The sequence below is a fragment of the Drosophila takahashii genome, chromosome 3R (genome assembly GCF_030179915.1).
Source record: "Drosophila takahashii strain IR98-3 E-12201 chromosome 3R, DtakHiC1v2, whole genome shotgun sequence".
Lineage (NCBI taxonomy): Eukaryota > Metazoa > Arthropoda > Insecta > Diptera > Drosophilidae > Drosophila > Drosophila takahashii.
The window spans coordinates 2,828,459-2,850,657 of NC_091681.1; the positions used below are offsets into that span (position 1 = coordinate 2,828,459).

The 22,199-nt window shown below is 41.4% G+C and overlaps 2 protein-coding genes across 5 annotated transcripts in view; one reads left to right on the forward strand and one right to left on the reverse strand.

Moving 5' to 3' along the window:
• Positions 1 to 22,199, reverse strand: part of AGO3 (Argonaute 3) — a 312,574-nt gene that overhangs the window by 120,158 nt on the left and 170,217 nt on the right. The window lies entirely within an intron of this gene.
• Positions 4,269 to 6,440, forward strand: LOC138913672 (uncharacterized). The gene is made up of 5 exons (XM_070217875.1): positions 4,269 to 4,278; positions 4,443 to 5,235; positions 5,370 to 5,618; positions 6,066 to 6,266; positions 6,318 to 6,440. Coding segments are annotated over exons 1-5 (1,368 nt in total). The 5' UTR covers positions 4,269 to 4,276.

The window sequence follows — 22,199 nt, forward strand, 5'->3', positions numbered from 1 at the left end:
ATTTTCATTTTCCCCTTGCGCGGTCACACTTAAAGTGCAACAACAGGACATACATACATACATACATGCGCCAGCAGAACATACACACAAACTTATGGGAAGGCCGTGACGTCACATCAGGTTAGCCAAATTTGAAAATATTGGGGACTTGATTAAAGATGCTGAATCTCCAAAAAATTTAAATGCAGTTATTTGCGGGTATGCCATAAGATTATGAACATCACAATTTTAAACCATTTTAACAACATTTATAACAGAGAAATGGCAAAAGAAAAAAGCTTTGAAATTGTTAAAGATTTTATGTTTTTTGTTCAGGATGAAATTAAGTGCTGAAATTACTTATCCACTGATATTTGTTATGCAGGTAGGACTAGCACGACTTTCGCAACTATCTTCAAAGAAGGTGACATAAATTTTAGACATAAAAATTAATTTTGTTGGTCATTAATGGTAGGCGACCATGAAACAAAGTATAATTTTCAATTTCCGTGTATAGATTTGACCATCCAGGATGGTGAAAAAAAAGAGATGACCCCTGAGAATCATTAAGGCTGCTTGGTGAGGAAAGAGCCTTAAAATTTTAATCCAGCTATACGAGAGCAACAAAGCAAATTTTTTACCGAGCTATACGAGAAGCACACATACATGCTCAAAATACCTTTTCCAAGTATTTCGGACGAAAAGGGTTTTCGGTAAGCACAGACCCGACCGAGCAAACCAAATCTGTCTTCGGTTGAGCAGGGAGCAACTTAGGGGCCAACCGAATTTTTAGGGTCTGTGTGAGGGGTTTTTTTCTGACAACAAGCACTATGAGACCTTTTTTTACGAGCTCTGAAAATAAGACGTGCAACATTTCTTTAATAATTTTTTGACACCGGGCGTTATGACACGCACCCTAAAAATCAGTTCGTTACAAGATGTTGGGATGAGTTTGAAGAGAAGTTGGTAGAGCTTTCAATAATAATCAAGCCAAAAATATTATCGCTTATCTCGGACTCGAAGGCAGCTAGCAAAACCAAAATTCTTGGGTCAGCTTCTGTAGCCACAACTCGAGCTCGACTTTCAAATTTGGTATTGACGAAATTCAGCGGCAAATACTCGGAACTTAAGAATTTCATTAGACGATAACATTTCCGTTATTGCAAAATTCAATCACTTGTTCTCTTGTCTTTCTGGTGACGATTAGGAAAAAAAAACAAGAAAGAACGCTATAGTCGGGTTGGTGTCCCGACTATCTAATACCCGTCACTCAGCTAAAGGGAGTGCGAACGCTGTACTCGGGTTGGTATCCCGACTAATAATCGTAACTCAGCTAAAGGGAGTGCGAGGGAGATAGATATATAAATTTTGATTGCGTATAACTTTTTAATGAATGGTCCGATTTGAAAAATGTCTTCTACATTTCGATAGGAATAAATATTCACAACAAAATTGCATTTTTACTTTTCGGAAATCTTTAAAGATGTGGGCGCAGGACCCATTTGCGTAGGAAGCCAAAGAATATGTGTGGGAAATCTCAACCTTCTAGCTTTTGTAGTTTCTGAGATCTCAGCGTTCATACAGACAGACAGACGGACAGACAGACGGACAGACAGACGGACAGACGGACAGACGGACATGGCTAGATCGACTCGGCTGGTGATCCTGATCAAGAATATATATAGTTTATAGGGTCGGAAACGCTTCCTTCTACCTGTTACATACCTTTGCACGAATCTAATATACCCTTTTACTCTACGAGTAACGGGTATAATTACCGAGTTAGAAAATGGTAAAACGCCGATCTCGGCATTTATCCGCTGAAGAATTGACAAAACCAAAGCAAGATAAAGTTACGTCGAGCAAGCCACATATGACTATGTGTCTTGTTCTTCATCCAACAGTAAATCCCACCAAGGTTGTAGCTATTGCAATGCGGATGACCATATCCTTGTGAACTGTGGTCCGTTTGAAGTAAGGCTGCCGTTAAAACAGGATCAAAATGGGTTAGGCAACTCCTTTGAAGTTTCCAAACGGCGGTTCTTGTCGCTGGAAAGAAGGTTGAAAGAAGGTTGTCTCGAGACACTGACATGACGAAAATGTATTTAGAATTCATGGTCATGTACTTAAAATTAGGTCATATGTCTCCTCCAGATAAAATTACTTCTGCACACAATGCATTCTGAGACCCCAAAATACGTCAACCAAGTTACGTGTCGTTTTCGATGCGTCTTGCAACTCGTCAACTCAGTTCTCTCTAAATAATATTTTGATGGTTGGGTTGTCAATCAACGATTAGTTGTACTCAACGTTACTTCGCTTACGACTTCATAGGTTCGCCCTGACCGTCGATGTAAAGAAAATGGATCGCCAAGTGATGGTAAATGAAGCGGATAGGAAGTTTCAACTTATAGTGTGGAGATGAGACCCCTCTGAATTCTTAAGAACTGGACTAGACCAGCCCCATTTCTGGCTATTCGGTGTTTAAAAAGGTTAAGGGAGTTTGCCAAACTTTCTTTTACTGGAGCTGCTGAAGTTATTGGATTTGACTTTTATGTCGCTCAACACCGTAACATATGGACTGGACCAGACCCATTTCTGGCTATTCGGTGTTTAAAAAGGTTAAGGTAGTTTGCCAAACTTTCTTTTACTGGAGCTGCTGAAGTTATTGGATCCGACTTTTATGTCGATGCCATGTTGACTGGTGCTGCATGCGTAGAGGAGTTAAAGACTATCAAGTCTGAAGTGTCTCAGGTTCTTCAAACTGCAGGTTTTGAATTGACAAAGTGGTTTTCAAACTCACCTGACGTCACCGCATCTGAGAGCACAGCTAAATCCATACCCATCTCGGACTCAGAGTCCACAAAGGCGTTAGGAATATCGTGGTTGCCCAACGAAGATGCCTTTAAGTTCCAAATTGACAATGCTGTCATGGGTCTCCGAGCGACAAAACGGAACATACTATCGGTGACATCGAAGCTGTTTGACCCCCTCGGCTTATTAAGTCCAATTGTAATTAGAGGAAAGATCCTGCTGCAGGAACTTTGGCTCAATAAGTTAGATTGGGATGAGTCGAATCCAATGCATTTGGAAACAGAATGGAATATGATAAAAAATACACTGTCTAATTCAGAAGAAATATCAATTCCTCGGTTTGTGCATACCGATCCGATGTCACCGGTCCAATTACATGCCTTTGCCGACGCATCCTTAAGAGCTTACGGAGCTTGCGTCTACATTCGTAGCAAAACTGCAGAAGGTTATAAAGTATCATTGTTGACGTCAAAGTCAAAAGTAGCGCCGGTCAAGACTAAGACTCTTCCAAGACTTGAGTTATGTGCCGCTCACCTTCTCGCAGATCTCTGTCACAGAATCAAGCCCCTATTAAAGGTACCTATCGAACAAATTGTTTATTGGTCGGATTCTGAAGTTACGCTTCATTGGATCCGGTCTAATCCGTCTTCGTTGTAAACATTTGTATCGAATAGAGTTGCGGAGATTCAAGAGTGGACAGGTGAAGCTACATGGCGGCATGTCCCCACGAAACAGAACCCAGCAGATATCGTATCAAGAGGTTTTGACGTCGACGAAATCATACAGTCGATATGGTTTACTGGACCAGCGTATCTAACGGAAGGAGAAGAAAACTGGCCCCAAAATGCACACTTTGACCTAGATGAACAAGTCCTACTGCAAGAATCGAGGAAGACTGCGGTCGGGCTGACCGCTGCGGTACAAAATTCGGACTTGGTAGATGTCATCGAGGGATTTTCGTCACACCTTAAACTGCTTAGGGTATTCGTTTATATGTTCCGCTTCATTAGAAAATGCAAAGACAAAAGTAAAGTATTTGAAAAAACTTTGTCACCCACTGAATATAATGAAGCCTTTTTACAAATTGTCGAGGTATTACAAAAACACGAGTATCACGAAGAAAGGGAAAAAGTCCGTAAAGGCTCCTGAGTCTTCAGCGATTGAATCCATTCATTCATGAAGAAAAGGGGACTTGGTGTCACTTTTCGTTGTTGCGATGGGGGGTGACTAGCTAACGCTCCTATATCATACGATGCCAAGTTTCCATTGTTGTTGACGAAACGCTCCCAATTTGTGCAGAGCTATGTTCGGCATCTGCACCATTCTGATTTTCATGTTGGTCCACGAGCACTTATGAGTCTCCTTCGACAGCGAATTTCGATCGTAAACGCTCAGGAGGTCTGCAGTCAGACAGTTCGATCATGTATCCGCTGCTTCAAGTGCAAGCCTCGACTGATGACACAAATTATGGGAAATTTGCTATATGTGAGTTGATTTTTGTGGCCCTGTCTATATATATACACTGAAAATTCGTGGTAGGCCTCCGTATAAGTCCTACATTGCGCTCTTTGTTTGTTTCGCGTAAAAGGCGGGTCATCTAGAAGTTGTTTCAGATTTAACCACAGATTCCTTTTATTGTCTTTTCAAAGGTTCGTTGGGCGCCGAGGATGTCTCCAAGTCGTCCATTGCGACAACGGGACGAACTTCGTCGGAGCCAGTCGCCACTTCCAGGCCCTTCGAGAGCGGATCGAGGAGGAAGCCGACGCGATACGCGAATTCGCATCAAGAAGCGGATGCGAGTTTGCGTTCACACCGCCTCGGGCTCCGCACATGGGCGGACTATGGGAGGCAGGTGTCCAAACTGCCAAGAACCTACTCCTACGGGCGGTGGGCAGCGCGCTCCTAAGCGCAGAAGAGCTGGCGACAGTGCTCGTCGGAATCGAGGCGGTGATGAACTCCCGCCCGCTCGGAGCGATCAGCCAGGACCCAAGCGACGGAGAGGCGCTGACTCCCGGGCACCTGCTGACAGGCGGGCCGCTGCTCGCTACACCAGCACTCCGGACCCCGGACCAGGAGGGTCTCAGCTGCTTACGGCGATGGCGGCTTGTCTCGTCAGTCAGGCAAATGTTCTGGCGGCGATGGTCCCGGGAATATGTCCTGGGCCTACAAATTCGGGGCAAGTGGCACCAGGAGCAGCCGAACATCAGCGAGGGAGATCTCGTCGTCGTGGCCGAGGACAACCTTCCGCCCCAACAATGGCTCCTGGGGAGAATCATCGCCAGGCACGCAGGGGAGGACGGCATGGTCAGGGTCGTCGACGTTAGGACGGGCGCAGTAGGCGTTTTTCGGCGAGCCATCCATAAATTGGCGCCGCTTCCCATTTGTGGAAGCCTGAAGCGTTCAACGGGGCCGGTGTTGAGAGATTTTGAATTTGTACTTGAAGTTTGAAGTTTAGTGTAAGTTAGTTTAGGACGAAGGCGGTGCACAATAAAGTTCTCTCGCTCTCTGCGAATTCGCCCCGTCTTCGTCAACTGTCGTTAAGCTAGGCTCTAAGAACTTTGTTAAACTGCCGACAGCAGTCACGACCCCAAGGACAGCAGCAGCAGAGAGCGGCGTCGACGACGTCGTTGCGCTCATCATCGCCGAAGGAGGCGATGCAGCGCACGAGTGTGAGCATATTGCCAACTGCATCCATTTTGGTGGGGTCTGAGGAGAAACGGTTTGACGTCCGAGCTCTGGTGGATCCTTGCTGCCCCGTGAGTCGCATTCACGCATCCTTGGTAAAGGCTCTCAACCATTCCGTCACCCGCGTAGGCGATGAGCGGGTGTGCACCACCGAAATCCGATCAAAGTTATTGGATACGACTTTTATGTCGCTGACATGTTGACTGGCGCTGCATAAGTAGAGGAGTTAAAGGATACTAAGTCTGAAGTGCCTCAGGTTCTTCAAAATGCAGGTTCTGAATTGACAAAGTGGTTTTCTAACTCACCTGACGTCACTGCATCTGAGAGCACAGTTAAATCCATATCCGTCTCGGGCTCAGAGGCTACTAAGGTGTTAGAAATATCGTTGTTGCCTTCAAGTTCTAAATTGACAAGGCTGTTATAGTTCTGCGAGCGAAAAAACGGAACATACGATCGCTTACATTGAAGTTTCTTACAATGTAGAAAGGTCGAACGGTAAAACCACGGAATTTTGACCCAGGATTGGAGGGAAGAAAAAGAGAGGCCAAGGATTAACGGGACCCGAAGGCCTATATAATCGGGCCCAGCGCCGGAATCGGGACCAGTCATCGAGCATCAAATCGCGAGTGAACAATGTGAACAAAGTCAAACTCAAGGATATAAAACCGTTAAAACCTGCCAGGAGCAAGATCGCTACGTCGAGTTGTTCGGTACCAATTCACCGAATTGAGACACAGGTACCTGTGGTCTTTAAAGGCAACACACGAATAAGTCTGCAGGAAGTCCAGGTTGGCTGTAATACCGACCATCCCGACTATATTGGCTGTAATACAAATTAGTCCGGCTACGTTGGCTGTAATACCGGTCAGATTAGCTGCGTTGCCTGTAAATACCGGCAGGACGAAGGTCTTGCAAGCGTGGTGCCTGTTCACCCTAGTCTGAGAACGGTGACGCTTCCCTAATTTAATTTAATTAAATTTAATTCCGAACCATGATCGGAGCTTCGAACTTTGTCGAGCACCAGATCACCATTAAGGACGACAAACCTATAAAACAAAGATACTATCCTAAAAACCCCAAAGTTGAAAGGGAGATCAATGCAAAGGTGGACGAACTTGTTGAAGAAAAAACCGGCAAGTTGAGATTGTGCGTCGATTTCAGACAGATAAACGCAAAATCGGTAAAGGAGGCGTATCCAATGCCACGTATCAACTAAATCCTGGACCAACTGCGAGAAGCACGCTATATCATCAGCCTGGACTTAAAAGACGGATACTGGCAGATTCCTCTGGAGGAAGCAAGCAGAAAGTTCACGGCGTTCACGGTTCCAGGAAAGGGCCTTTTCCAATAGAGAGTGATGCCATTCGGATTACACTCGGCATCCGCAACATTTCAACGGGCCTTGGACCAAGTGATTGGACCAGAGATGTCTCCTCATGCGTTTGCCTATCAGGACGACATAATCGTCATCGGACGCACTCAGCGAGAACACAAGAACAATCTTAGAGAAGTGTTTCGGCGTCTGAAGGAGGCGAACCTGAGAATAAACCCCGAGAAGTTTCAATTTTTCAAAAAGGAGCTGCTGTACCTGGGACATCGAGTTACAAGCCAAGGAATTGGCACAGACCCAGAGAAGGTTGCTGCCATAGCCCAGTTAGAACCACCTGCAACCGTCCGCGAGCTAAGGCAATACCTAGGAGTGGCATCGTGGTACCGACGAATTATACCGCACTTCGCACGCATCGTTAAGCCGCTCAACGACCTACTTCGCAAGGGCGTGAAATGGGTGTGGACGCAAGACCATCAACAGCCATTCAAGGAGGTGAAGGCGAGGCTGGTAACTGACCCAGTGCTAGCATGTCCAGATTTTGAAAGAACATTCACCCTGCAAACAGACGCCAGCGACTACGGCATAGGGGCGATTCTGACACAGAACACGGAAGACGGCGAGAAAGTTATCTCATACTCCAGTCGAACGTTAAACGGAGCCGAGAAAAACTATTCTACAACGGAAAAAGAGTGCTTGGCCATTGTCTGGGCAATTCGAAAACTAAGGCCCTACCTGGAAGGCTACCACTTCAAGGTGGTAACGGATCACATGGCACTGAAATGTTTGAACAGCATTGAAAGCCCATCCGGAAGAATCGCCAGGTGGCCCTTGAGTTGCAACAATACGACTTTGAGATTGCGTACAGAAAGGGCCAATTGAACGTGGTAGCCGACGCACTGTCCAGACAGCCGGTGCCGGAAACCCTCCGGAGAGCAAAAGAATTGGTGCCAAATACGGAATGCAACTGGATCAGAGACATGCGTGAGAAAATAAACGCTCAGCCGCAGAAACTCCCAGACTACATGTTTGATGGCGAAACGCTGTATAGGCAGATCCCACACAGAGCTGGCAACGAAGATGTGGTGGCCTGGAAGCTATGCGTCCCTACAGATCTAAGGGAAACGGTCCTACAAGAAAATCACGACTCCCCAGCGGCCGGCCATGTAGGAAGCCGGAGGACTATTGCCCGTCTAGCTGCCAGATACTACTGGCCAGGAATGCAAAGGGATGCGAGAGCATACGTTCGGAAATGCGAAGAGGGCCTAAAATACAAACCTAATCAGAGACAAGCGGCGGGAAAAAATGCTGACTCAAATCCCGTAAGAACCATGGGCAACGGTGTGCGCAGACTTTGTTGTACCACTGCCGAGATCAAAGCACGGAAACCAGATGCTTTTAGTGCTTATCAATCGGTTCTCATGGATGGACAGAGGTGGTGCCACTGCGAACGGCGGCAGCGGAAACCCTTCAGAAGAAGTTTAGAAAGCGGATAATCGCTAGTTTCGGAGTCCCGAAAGTGATAATCACGGATAATGAGGTGCAGTTCGCCAGCCGAGCATTTAAAAGGTTCTTGAGCGACACGGGGATAAAGCATCAATTTACGGCACCATACACATCACAAGCCGAGCATGCGAACCGAACAGTGAAGACGCAATTTGTCGGGAAAAATCAAAGAAATTTGGACGAAAAGTGGCTAGAAATAATGTTGGCAGTGAACTCCATCGTATCCGAATCAACAGCATACTCTCCTTTGTTCCTGACACAGTGCAGAGAACCGCGGCTGCCAAATGCCATATACGACCGGGAAACTTTAGGCGTGTCAGCCAGAATCGCCAGAAGAAAATGCGAAAAAATTGAATATTTGAATTCGAAATAGTACGAAGAAATCTGGAGAGCTTCCCAGGCCAGGTATTGTAACCTGCGACGGAGGCAGCGGAATCCAAGGGTAGGCGATGTTGTTTGGGCCAAGGAGCACCATTTATCAAAAGCGGCAGAAAGCTGCGCGGCCAAATTAGCACCGAGATACCATATCAGGTAGTCGACTGTGTATTGCCAGTAATCTGCAAAATTCGCCACCAAAGAAGCAAGACGGAACGCATCGTGCACAGCAGCGACCTAAAGCAGCAGACAAAGCGAACGAAGACGGAGGAACGGGCCTGTCTCAAGCGGCAGAAGAAACGGAACGTGGGGGTGGACTAACAGGAAACCGATTGTTTAATCGCCAAGGCAATACAGAACCACCATTGTCCAAGATCGCATGAGTAGCAGCCGTTTAATCCCAAAATCCGTAGTTAAGAGAGCGCGTCACGCACAAGAAAGGACTCGATCATTCATGCACACACCTGAGTCAACGACGGAAATACATGCAGCAAAGTGTAGGTAAGCGGACAGGAAACTACCCTTCAGTTCTGGCGTCCCATATCGGGGACAATTCCTTAGGCCAAACGCTCGGCCGCTGTCGACGTCAGCAGAGCAGTCGGTATTTATATATTGCGCTCTCTTTCCTTGTCTTATAATTTGTTGTTGTACTGAAGGAAAAAGCGGAACTCCCATACAATTTTCTCTATGTGGCGTCCTCGGTGCGTCCTCGAGTACAGATGACCTGTCCTCGGGTTTTCCTTTGGTGATTACTGAGGGAAAAGTGACATCTGGTACTGAAGGGTAATCGTTAAGCGAATACAGAACCACCATTGTCCAAGACCGCATGAGACAGTACATGCGTTTAATCGTCAGTCCAAAAGCCAGATTCAACGGAGCACGCCACACACAAAGACGCTGATCATTCTAGTACACACCTGAGTCAACGACGGAATAGGATTACCGTTTAATCGTCAGGCAGCAGCCGGAGTCAACAAAAGCGCTATACCTCAGGGAAAGAAGTATATGTGCGGTGAAAAGAATTGAAGAAAAACATTTAAAAACAAGAAAGGAAGTTAACTTCGGCCAGCCGAAGTTTATATACCCTTGCAGGTATGCCTACTTAAAATGTTGTTTTTACATTGTCAAAAATCAAAACGCCTACTTTCTACAAAGTTACAATTTTCTATTATTCTCTATTATTTTCTATTAGTTTTTTGATTATTCCTATGGGAGCCATAATATATAGTGGTTTTTATAAAGTTTACAGACTAACCTTTCGGTAAGTACCAAATGCGTGAAGTTTCATAAGTGAATGTCGAAATGGCAGATTAAAAACAAAAGGTGTACCAACCTACAGACCTCCCCCTCCTCTACTGTATCTAGCAACTCTGTTTATATTTCCGCATTGGTTGTAGTTGGTATAAAACAAAGGGTTGATTCCCAGACCACCCAAATCCTGCCCGATTCGTCAATGATCCTCCACCGTTGTTTAGTTTATGGCAGACCTGTCGTGGTTGCCATTTATCGCGCCAATACATTTGACACGAGTCAGACCCGTCTAAATTACATTTTTATACCCGTTACTCGTAGAGTAAAAGGGTATATTGTATTCGTGCAAAAGTATGTAACAGCTAGAAGGAAGCGTTTCCGACCATATAAATTATATATATTCTTGATCAGGATCACTAGCCGAGTCGATCTAGCCATGTCCGTCCGTCTGTCTGTCTGTCTGTCTGTCTGTCTGGATGAACGCTGAGATCTCGGAAACTACAAAAGATAGAAGGTTTGGATTTCCTTCCTACGCAGCTCAAGTTTATTTTATGAAGGTGCCACGCCCCCTCTAACGCCCACAAAGCGCAAAAAGCCGTGGCGCCCACAGTTTTTTGTATAAATAGTACCAATTCCGTGTCATAGATGGCGCATCGCCGCGTGCTCAACACTCGTGCTGGTGCTGAAAAAAGCTGGTCACTCTAATTTGGAATATGTGAATGCAAAATGTAAATTATTTGAAATGGGGTGCGCGAAAAACATACAAGAAGGCATATTTATATTAAAGTTGTTAAGCTGAGTAACGGGTATTTAATAGTCGAGGAACTCGACTATAGCGTTCTCTCTTGTTTTTCTCGTTCAAAATTTGGTTTAAAGGTATTTTGGATATGCCAAGCTTCAGTTGACCTTTGATCTCCATGCAAGACTTGTTGTTTTGAACAGCTAGACGGTGAATTTGCATCTTGCACCGTGGATTCGGCCAGTGCTATGATCAATCTGCGAATTTTCTTTGACAAATGTGTCCCACGAGGCATTCTAGAGTAAAACTAAAAATATTTGTTATTATTATATTCTGAAAGCATTCAAAAACAAGAGAGAACGCTATAGTCGGGTTGGTTTCCCGACTATCCAATACCCGTCACTCAGCTAAAGGGAGTGCGAGGGAGATAGACATATAACCAATTTTGATTGCGTATAACTTTTTAATGAATGGTCCGATTTGAAAAATGTCTTCCACATTTCGATAGGTATAAATATACACAACAAAATTGTACTTCTCGGAAATCTTAAAAGGTGTGGGCGCCAGACACATTTTAAAATCGTTAGTGGGCGATTGTGGGCGTTGAAGGGGGCGAGGAGCTCGGCGGAATAAACTTGCGCTGCGTAGGAGGCCCAAGAATATGTGTGGGAAATCTTAACCTTCTAGCTTTGTAGTTTCCGAGATCTCAGCGTTCATACGGACGAATAGACGGACGGACGAACATAGCTAGATCGACTCGGCTAGTGACCCTAATCAAGAATATATATACTTTATGGGGTGGGAACGCTTCCTTCTTGCTGTTACATACTTTTGCACGAATATAATATACCCTTTTACTCTACGAGTAACGGGTATAATAAAGACGGGACACAAAATGAAAATAAAGAAGCAATTAGGAATGAAGCAAATGAGCTAAAATATTTGTTTTTAATACCGGGATACAAGTTGAAATGCAAATTAAATGATAAAGGTTGTTGTAATTATTACATAGAGCGCGAAAAGGCTCGTGCAGGTTAAAGTTGATATACATCGTGGCAAATTAAGAGGATAATAATTACGTGTTAGTCTAACGGGAACATTAAAAGTTAGGCGGCTTAAAAGTCTACAGAATCAATATCACCTCTTATATTTATATTTATTAACATATTTATCTGTAGTATTTATGCCTTTATATTTAATTATTGTTAATTGTCAAAAGTTTGCAACTATCTCGTTATCTCCTAAATTTATCTTTTTTGCTAAAGCGCGCTTCTCAGTAGGTCCTCAACATGTTCGACCAGACTGAAGTAGGTAGTTTCATAGCTGCGAGTTTAATAAGAATCTTAGCTAAGCACAAAAAGGGAATTAAGGTCGTTCATATTAATGCACAGAGTCTTTTGAAAAAAATTGATGAGTTTAGGTACTTGTTTGTCAAGTCTAATGTTGATGTTATTTGCGTGTCTGAAACTTGGTTCTTGTCCGATTTTAGTGATTTGTCTATTGCGTGTGATGACTATGTTGTTTATCGTGCAGATCGTTTTAGTCATGCTGGTGGTGTCGCTATTTATGTGAACAAAAAATTGAATTCTACCGTTAAATGTAAGCATCCAATCGATAGCGAAATTGAATATTTATTCTTAGAACTTTCAGGTAAAGATCTTTCTTCGAAAGCACTAATAGGATGCATTTACCGGCCGAATCGTACTATTGACCATGCCCCCTTAATAAATGTTCTGCGTAAAATATCTGTTGAATATACAGATGTTATTATTACTGGCGACTTTAATAGCAATATCTTAAGGGAAAAACATCTGCTTGATAGTTTCGAATCTATAGGCTTGACTTCAGTTAATTTATACACTCCTACACATTTTACCAACACCTGTGATACTCTTCTTGACCTTTTTTTTGTTAATGTCCCTAGTAAGATTTTATTGTTTGACCAAGTCTCTGTACCAGTTTTCTCTAAGCATGACCTCATCTTTCTGACGTATGATTTGACTTTAGCTTATAATTCTGACACTTTCGAATTTAGGGACTATAAAAATATTAACTATACTGAACTTGAAGTAGAGTATAATAATTGTGATTGGACGTCCATATATATGTCTCCCAATATCGAGCATCAATTGAACATTTTTAACAGCAACATTGAGTACCTTTATAACAAATGTGTGTTAATAAGGGAAAAAACTATCCATCCAAAGCAAAATCCTTGGTTTACCCATAATATTAAAAAAAAATATAGCGATCCGTGATGCTTTCTACAATAAGTGGAAACGATATAAGACAGAATTTTTTAGAATGCAATACACTCGGGCGCGTGATAATGTCCGGCAGATCATTAGATCTGCGTGAACTTAAAAATATTGGAATTGGTAACACCAAGCAGCTGGCCCAACACCAAGTGAACGTCAACGATTTGAACAGGAAGTTTGTGCAATTCGATGTACCTGAAGCTACATGTAACAAGTACCTGAATGCCTTACCAGACTGTGATAATAGATTTAGTTTTATGTGCGTTAGCCAATGTGATGTTCTTGAATGTTTACTTAAGGTGAAGTCAAACGCTGAAGGCCTGGATGGCATTAGCCCAAAATTTATTAAATTATTATTACCATTACTCCTTAGCCATATAACACACATTATGAACACAGCAATTACCACATCCACTTTTCCCTCTGCATGGAAGTTCGCGAAAATTGTACCTATCCCGAAAAGTCAAACGGAATTCAGACCCATATCCCTACTTCCTTACTTGTCAAAAATTTTTGAAAACATATTGGCGGCACAGATACAACCCTTTATGGATGACCATTCCATGCTTAGTGAAAAGCAATCTGGATTTAGGAAAAATAGGAGCTGTGTTAGTGCCATTACAGATGTAGTTGAGGACATTCGATCGAGGCTAGATAAAAACTGGATAACGTTTTTGACTCTACTTGATCACAGCAAGGCTTTCGATACCGTCAACCATAGTATTCTATGCACAAAACTAAAAAACCTTTTCAATTTTTCCGACTCTGCAGTCATGCTCATGAGGTCCTATCTAACAGGTAGACAACAAGCAGTCGTATCTGGGAGTTGTTGTTCTAGCTTTGTTTCGGTGTCTAGAGGCGTTCCCCAAGGATCTGTGCTAGGGCCTTTATTGTTTTCCATCTATGTTAATGATTTACCCAATGTTCTGTCCCCTTGTGATGTCCATCTATACGCTGATGATGTGCAGTTTTATGTTAGTAAGCCTCTATGTCAAGTCAATGATTGTATTAGTATGTGTAATACCCTGCTTTTCAAAATTAATTCCTGGGCCACGGAAAACGGACTATGTCTAAACCCAAAAAAAAGCAAATGCGTAATTATCTACAAAAAACCCTTCGATACATCGCAACTCCCGAATTTAATAATTGGAAATAGCCCTATCAAATACGAAGAATCGGCAGGAAACCTGGGTATTACCTTTAACAACACGTTAACATGGAGCAAACATATCTCCAGAGCAACTGGGCGAACATATGGACTTCTGAGACAGCTTTCTACTTCTCAGTCGTTCTTGCCAACCCAACTTCGAATGCTAGTGGCCAAAACAATCTTGGTTCCCACCTTGTTTTACGGTGTCGAGATTTTTGGGCACTGCGACACTCAAGATACTCAAAAATCAACTGTTGCTTGTAATTCGATCGTCCGTTACGTGTTTAATCTTCGTCGCACTGACCATACTTCCCACCTAGTCAATAATGTTCTTGACCTTAGCCTTAGTCAGTGGATTGACCTTAAAACATTAATTTTTATTCATAAGATTGTGTGCACCCGTGAACCGTCTTACTTGTTTCAGAAACTTCTTCCAGCTCAATCGCAAAGAACACAAAATTTTATTATCCCGCGATATAAAACCTTATGCTCGAAGAGACAATTTTTTATAAATGCAATTCGCCTATGGAACTGTCTCCCACATGCTATCAAAACAATTAGAAGCGCGTCTCAATTTAAATCGAAAATTAAAAAATTAATGCTAGATCAAAATTAGTTGCAAACTTATAATCAAATTATTAACCCTACTTTGTTAGATTTTAAGATTTACTTTTAAATTAAATTATTCTTGTTACTCAATCCGATGTGACTAGCGCAATAAATATAAGTTTTTACTTGTAGCGTTAGGATAAAAACATATAAAATTGAAATTGAAATTAAGATTATGCATAAAAATAGTACCATGCATTAGTCTACGATTTGCAAGTGTTGGCAAATTAAGCAATAATAATCTACTCTGATGGGAAGGTAGCCTTACGTTTTGATCCCAGAGCAAAAAAAATAAATTTTTTTGTACCGACTCTATACGGTCAATATGCACTTGGTATTGTGGGCTCCAAACCGAAGAACAATATTCCAATATAGGACGGACAAGGGAGGTAAATAGTAATTTGGTTATATAAGGGTTGTCAAATTCTTTTGACCAACGCTTTATAAACCCAAAAACACTCATAGCTTTGTTGACAGTCAGCATTATAAGGCAGTCAAATTTAAGCTTCGGGTCCAGAAGAACTTCTAAATCATTTACTGAATATATACGGTCAAGTGGCCAGTTCTGAAGCAAATAAATATCAATGTCTGATTGTAAGCCGAAACCAGACTCTATATTATTGTATGTGAAACAAAGCTTAACATCATCAGCATACATTAGTACACGAGAATTTGTTATGATAGAGGGAAGATCACAAAGTAATCAGCAAAGGGCCTAGATGACTACCCTGGGGCACTCCAGATGTTACGCGGATCATTTTAGAAACAGCATTCTTAAATATAACCCTCTGAGTCCTCCCATTCAAATAACTTGAAATCCAAGTTAAAAGATTACATGGAAACCCAAGCAAGTCTAGTTTGAATAAAAGAAGAGAGTGGTTAACGGAGTTAAAGGCCTTACTGAAATCTGTATTTATAACGTTTTATTGTTAAATCCATTAATTACAATAGATGACAATTCAAGTAGGTTGGTGGTAGTCGATCTTCGTTTAACGAAACCATGCTGACACGGTGATATTAGCGAGAAACATAAATGTTGCAAATGGGATGTGATGATACATTCAAAGGATTTTGGAATTGCCGACAATTTAGAAATACCTCTATAATTCTGGGCATCCGCCTTCGCATGGAATATAAAAAAGTCCTTCCAGATAGTTGGAAAAACTGATGATGAAATAGACAAATGAAAGAGTTTAAGAAAAGGTTTGCAAATGGTTGATGCACAAAACTTAAGCAGGAAGTCCATCCGGACCGGGAGAATAAGTTGGCGTTGTTGTTGTTAAATCTCTTAATAGAGAACTTTCGGTTATTATAGGGGAAAAAATACAATTTGCCTTATTTAAGGAATTAGGGTAGTTTGATTTTGACCATGAAGAGGAGCTATAAGTAGTTTGGAAAAGGTCGGCAAATAAATCAGCAATTTCAGAATCAGTCGATGCCTCCATTGAGTTAAAACGAACGGATGAAGGCAAAGCTTATCACTTACGCTTGGCGTTGACAAAGTTATAAAACTGCTTCGGGTCATTTGAAAATTCAAATTTACAGCGATCTAAATACATAGAATAGCAATGACTGTTAAGAACGTTAAAATCAGATCGAGCCACCACATATTTCGAAAAATCGGATGGCCTACCCGATTTTTTATACTTTTTATAAGTGTTTGATTTAAGATTTTTAAATCGTTGAAGCGCATTTGTAAACCAAGGGGGCCTGTTTGGCTTTGGAGGAAGCCTATCAGGAACGCATTCATTAAAAAAAGTGTTTAGAACGCTATAGAACAGTTCAGTGGCACTTTCGATGTCCATACAGTTCTAAATTCTGTCCAATTATATTGAGAAATCATTAAGCTAAGTTTACTAAAGTCACATTTACGAAAGCTTCTCATTTTAGTTGGAGAAACTAAAGGAGAGAGGGTATCAAGGTAGGGGAGGCAAATTGTCAATTCCATAGTTGGATGGTATTGGTCTTCTGGTACCACAAGAGCGTCAATTCTAGATACCGTGACTTCAGACGGCTCTGAAGAAAACACAAGATCTAGTTGTCTATGTAATGAATTTCGTATAAAGCTAACTTGCTGTAACGATAATTCTAAAAGGCCATCCACAAAATCATGGGTGGATAAAGGTAAAGTCAGAAGGGGGAAACCAAGAAATATCCCAAAACAATGAAAAGGTCCCTATTGGAAAGAAAGGACAGAATAGATTTAGATACCCGTTGCTCCTGAATTACACTAGCTTACAGCCAAAATGCTCCACAGCAATTGATTGCAAATTCTGTTAGTGTTGGGTCCCTAGATCACGAAAATACCTCTATTTTGTTTTTTGATTGCACAGTTTTTTTTAATGATTTTTTTAAGTTAAATTTGTTAAATTTCTGACTTTTTTCCAATTTTTTTCTATATCCCGGCTCATATCCACCCAATTGCGCCAGTTTTCATTTCATTTTAAAGTCAATGGATCAGAGCTTAGCGTTACCATACAGATCATTATGACTGGATAAGTGATGGCAGCCCAGTAGCTCGACAAAGATAACAAATGTGTTCTTTGGTCGACTGTAAGTCGGCTGTATATATCGTAAAAACTCAAAATAAATCCGTTGAAAAATAATTAGTACAAACTTAAAGTTTACATCCTACCGAATAAAACAAGCCGGATATGGCCCAAATCAATGAAAAATTGGATTTATGGTGGATTTTTAAAGTTCGGATTTTTCAACTTTTTTTGGTTGACAGAGTCGAAATTTAAGATTTATCATAGGCGGCGACATGTAAACAAAAATTAGTGGTGACGGTAGGATATGAGTCGGAATATAGGAAGAAATTCGAAAAAAGTCCAACATTTAACATTTTAAACTTAAAAAAAAAACTGTGCAAACGAAAAAAAAAATTTGGGTATTTTCGTGATCTAGGGCTCCAGCACTAACAGAATTTGCAATCAATTGCTGTGGAGCACTCCAAGAATATTATTTTGTAAACTAGTGTTATTAGGTCAGAGCCAGGCGAAATATACGAACATGTAATCACTATGGACGGCAGTCCATGTAGTGACGAAGCGCACCAGGAGAGTGTGCGAAGGCGACTACTATATATACACGAAGAAATGAAAATCTACTGTGATGGTCCGATCATAATGAATGATACACCTATCGAAAGGTATTGCGAGAACTAACAGGATTGCATACCAAGACTCTAAGAAAATTAATTGGCTTGGGAGAGAGAGCGGTGAAAGTGAAAAAGTGAAAATTTGGAAATTTGGAGCTGTTGGGGCCGGTGGGGATAATTGCCCCCTCAAAATGTTTTAGTTGTATTCCTTTTGAAAATACCCGTCGAATGAGGGGTCATTTGTCAAAATCCGACGCTCCGTTCAAAAGTTATAGCCAAAATAAGATTTCCTTCGTCTTCCCAAAATGAAAATTTAATTCTGTTTGTCCGTTTGTCAGTTTGTCCAAAACATGTTTTTTAAGTTTTGAAAATTTGATATGACGTTCATCACATCGATATGAAAAACTTTTGTTCTACCACTTTTGGAAAAACTCGCTAGTTTAGCGGGAAAACAGCTATAAATAGCTAAAATTCGGAACAATTAACGCTCGAACAATTAACGCTCCCTGAGTATTGAATTTTGTGGGAGGGTATCCGAACTGTATTTTAGGGTCATGGAATCAGTAAATTTGCACTTAACAGTTCCATATAGGAATCTTTTGTTCTACGACTTTTGGAAAAAGCCGCTACTTTAGCGGGAAAAAGCTAAAAATAGCTAAATTTCGTTAGTTTGTAAGTTCTACACTACTAAAGGTACAGACATGTGCTATACCTCGTTTAAAAGGTATTTTGAAATACTTCAACGCCGGGAAAAAGCTAAAAATAGCTAAATTTCGTTAGTTTGTAAGTTCTTCACTACTAAAGGTACAGACATGTGCTATACCTCGTTTAAAAGGTATTTTGAAATACTTCAACGCCTTTTTAACTTAATTTGTTAAAATACAATAGTTTAAAAATTATGATTGACCAATTTAAATTTAAATGTATATATTAGCTCCTATGAGAGCAAATGTACACAAACAAAAACTTCTGATATCAAATAAAAACACCTCTTAACGAGGTAAAAAACTAGTGACGACCGCACCTTCAACATACAAAAGTTCTGATATCAACATTTGTGACGAAAAATTATTACACTCGTCATTAAATAGACTTTCTAATCTTTTCTCATTCGTCACGCTGCAATAGAAAATGCCTGTAAAGGGAAAAAGGCTGGAATAGTTTGCTAGGGCGGGCCGAATGAGAAAATATTAGAAAGTCTATTTAATGACGAGTGTAATAATTTTTCGTCACAAATGTTGATATCAGAACTTTTGTATGTTGAAGGTGCGGTCGTCACTAGTTTTTTACCTCGTTAAGAGGTGTTTTTATTTGATAAAAATAGACAAGGATTGCAGGGAAACGTTCACACAAACAAATTCAATGTCATAAGAGACATGAGAGTGAATTCTCTCAGACGGCAATTAAAAAGGCGATCGGTTCTGTAGGTATTAAAGTTGTTTGACAGAACTTAAGAGTCGGTTATCTCTGACTTTAGCCAAGTTTCTGTAAAAGCCAACATATCTTCCGTATGTCGCTTGGGCGATTCGGTTAAAAGTTTTTTGTTATTAAATTGGTCGCAAACGGAATTGAACCCTTCATTAAGCTGTTTTAAAACTCGTGAAAGATTCAATAGGCCGTCTCGAGTCTGCCCCATAAAGCTGCTCAACTCAGCTGCCAATTCCCTGCAGGACTCACATGTCCACATGAGACCAGTACGCAGTTTAATGTAGTCTTTTACTCTACCGGTAAAACCTGCACATTTAACGTGCATCATCCCTTCGCAGAGCCAACAGAAAATAAAAGGGTCTTTAGGTGTCGTCGAAAGAGTACAATGTTTTTTAGAACAGACGAGAGCCATTATAAGAAACAAGGTAATTAAAAAGAGTAAAAAAAAATAAAAATATGAAAATGTGAAAATACCTCAAGTAAATTTGGCACTGGGATCAAATTCCAAAACCGCAAAAACACGAAAGTATGAGAGCGCGAGATCGCGAATTAAGTCGAGAGCAGGACAGCGCGAGAGAAAAGTGTTCAAATCGACTGAGCGTGGCTTGTGGGGCACCAACAACTAAACGCACGAACAGTTACAATGTCCCAGCGGCGAACATGTGAATGGGGTCTGGAGAAAAAATGCATTACAAGTGTAGAAAACGTAATCGATAACGATTGTTGCTTTTCGTTAATGAAGTTGTAATCATAGCTCCTATGACTTCGTTTTTTGGTTCGTTAACTATTTCATTTCGTCAAAAATCACAAACACATTTAAAAACAAGAAAGGAAGCTACCTTCGGCCAGCCGAAGCTTATATACCCTTGCAGATAAAAGAATGCTCACTCGGTGCAGTTCCAGGGATTCCAGATTCAGCGTTTCTATTTATTCTTATATTTGTTTGAATATTCCTATGGGAGCCTTAAGATGTAGTGGTCCGATCCGGCTCGCTCCGACATATGTACTACCTGCAATAGAAAGAATAACTTCGACAAAGTTTCACCGCGATAGCTTTAAAACTGAGAGACTAGTTCGCATAGAAACGGACAGACGGACAGACAGACAGACGGACAGACGGACATGGCTAGATAGACTCGGCTATTGGTGCTGATCAAGAATATATATACTTTATGTGGTCGGAAACGTCTCCTTCACTGCGTTGCAAACATCTGACTGAAATTATAATACCCTCTACAAGGGTATAACAAGAGAGAACGCTATAGTCGGGTTAGTGTCCCGACTATCTAATACCCGTCACTCAGTAAAAGAGAGTGCGAACGCTGTGCTCGGGTTGGTGTCCCGACTATCTAATATTCGAACCTTAGCTAAAGGGAGTGCGAGGGAGAAAGTTATATACCGTTTTTTTGATTGCGTATAACTTTTTAATGAATGGTCCGATTTAAAAAATGTCTTCTACATTTCGATAGGTATAAATATACACAACAAATTTGCATTGCGCTGCGTAGGAGGCCCAAGAGTACGTGTGGAAAATCTTAACCTTCTGGCTTTTGTAGTTTCCGAGATCTCAGCGTTCATACGGACGGATAGACGGACACGGCTAGATCGACTCGGCTAGTGACCCTGATCAAGAATATATTTCTTGTTTTTGACTAAATTGACAGCACCCAAACAATCGCAGAGAATTGCAGCCTGTATATAATTCTTCCTACGACAAATCTCACTGGCTAGTTTTATACCAGCAAGCTCTGCACTGACCGAGGATAGGAACGACTCTACTTTGTATTTGTGCGTAATTCCACTAGGCATCTCAACAATGCCAATTCCGCAACAGGACTTAAGGAGGGCATCGGTGGATAGAACTTCCCAACCCCTGTCCAAATACCCAGTTACTATTTCACTGTATATGGCCTTCACTTCCTCCCTAGAGTATACTTAGCACACTTGCCTGAGCAATTTCTAAGTTCCTGCTTGCCCCAATACCCATATTCGCAAGGCTCGAATAAATTAGTGCTTATTCCCGGCTTAAGACCTGATTTGATGGTTGTTGCATACTGGATAATTATTTTACTCTTTTTGGTGTCATCTTTCACCTTCTTTCCACGATCAGTAAGCGAGATATTAGCAGATAAGACTCTCCCCAAAAAAAGTATATTCTTTCGATTTGGAATTGGAACATTTTCAATTATCACTTCTACTACTCCGGTGCGTCCTTTGCCTATATTACCTAAGAAACCTAAGTCATGGCATAGCAAGTTGAAGTCTATAAGTTTACTTTGTAGATTATCTGCAGTTCTATTGAAATTCTGCCCCGCAAAAATCTTCCGCAAATTGCATTACTTGGGTCTGGCCATTGCATATTTGATGTAGTCTTTTCGTGTAAATGTTGAAAAGAATAGGGGACAAGCACGATCCCTGCGGAATGCCACCACTGACAGTTTGAGCGGCTTCTCCTAATTTCAATACCCGTATTGACAGGAAACTGAGGCACCAGTCGATTAAAACCTTTGGATAGTTCTCACCTTTCATTAAAGAGTTTACATTGACACAATTGTAGGCATTTGATAAGTCTACAACCGCCATGATTACGCATTGTTTTATCATTTTCTTTGATGCTTTTGCATTTATCACATCATTAATGACCATCGATGCAGAATTACCCTTTTGATATGCGTACGATCTATAAGGTAACACTTCGTTATCCTTAGTAAACTTTTCCAGTCTCATTTTAACAGGGCTGTTTACTGTTTTCGCCAACACAGAGATGAGAGATATTGGCCTGAAATTTTCAACATTTGTCAAGTCCTTCTCCTTTTTTGGAATAGGTGTAACCTTGATACTTCTCCATTCCTTTGGAAAATTACAGTTGGCCACTAGGTCATTGTAGAACATGACCAGCTCTTTTTTGGCTTCGAGGTTTAGTGCGCTGATCTCATCTCTACAGAAAATTTTGACTATCATTGTTTTTCGTGGCAATC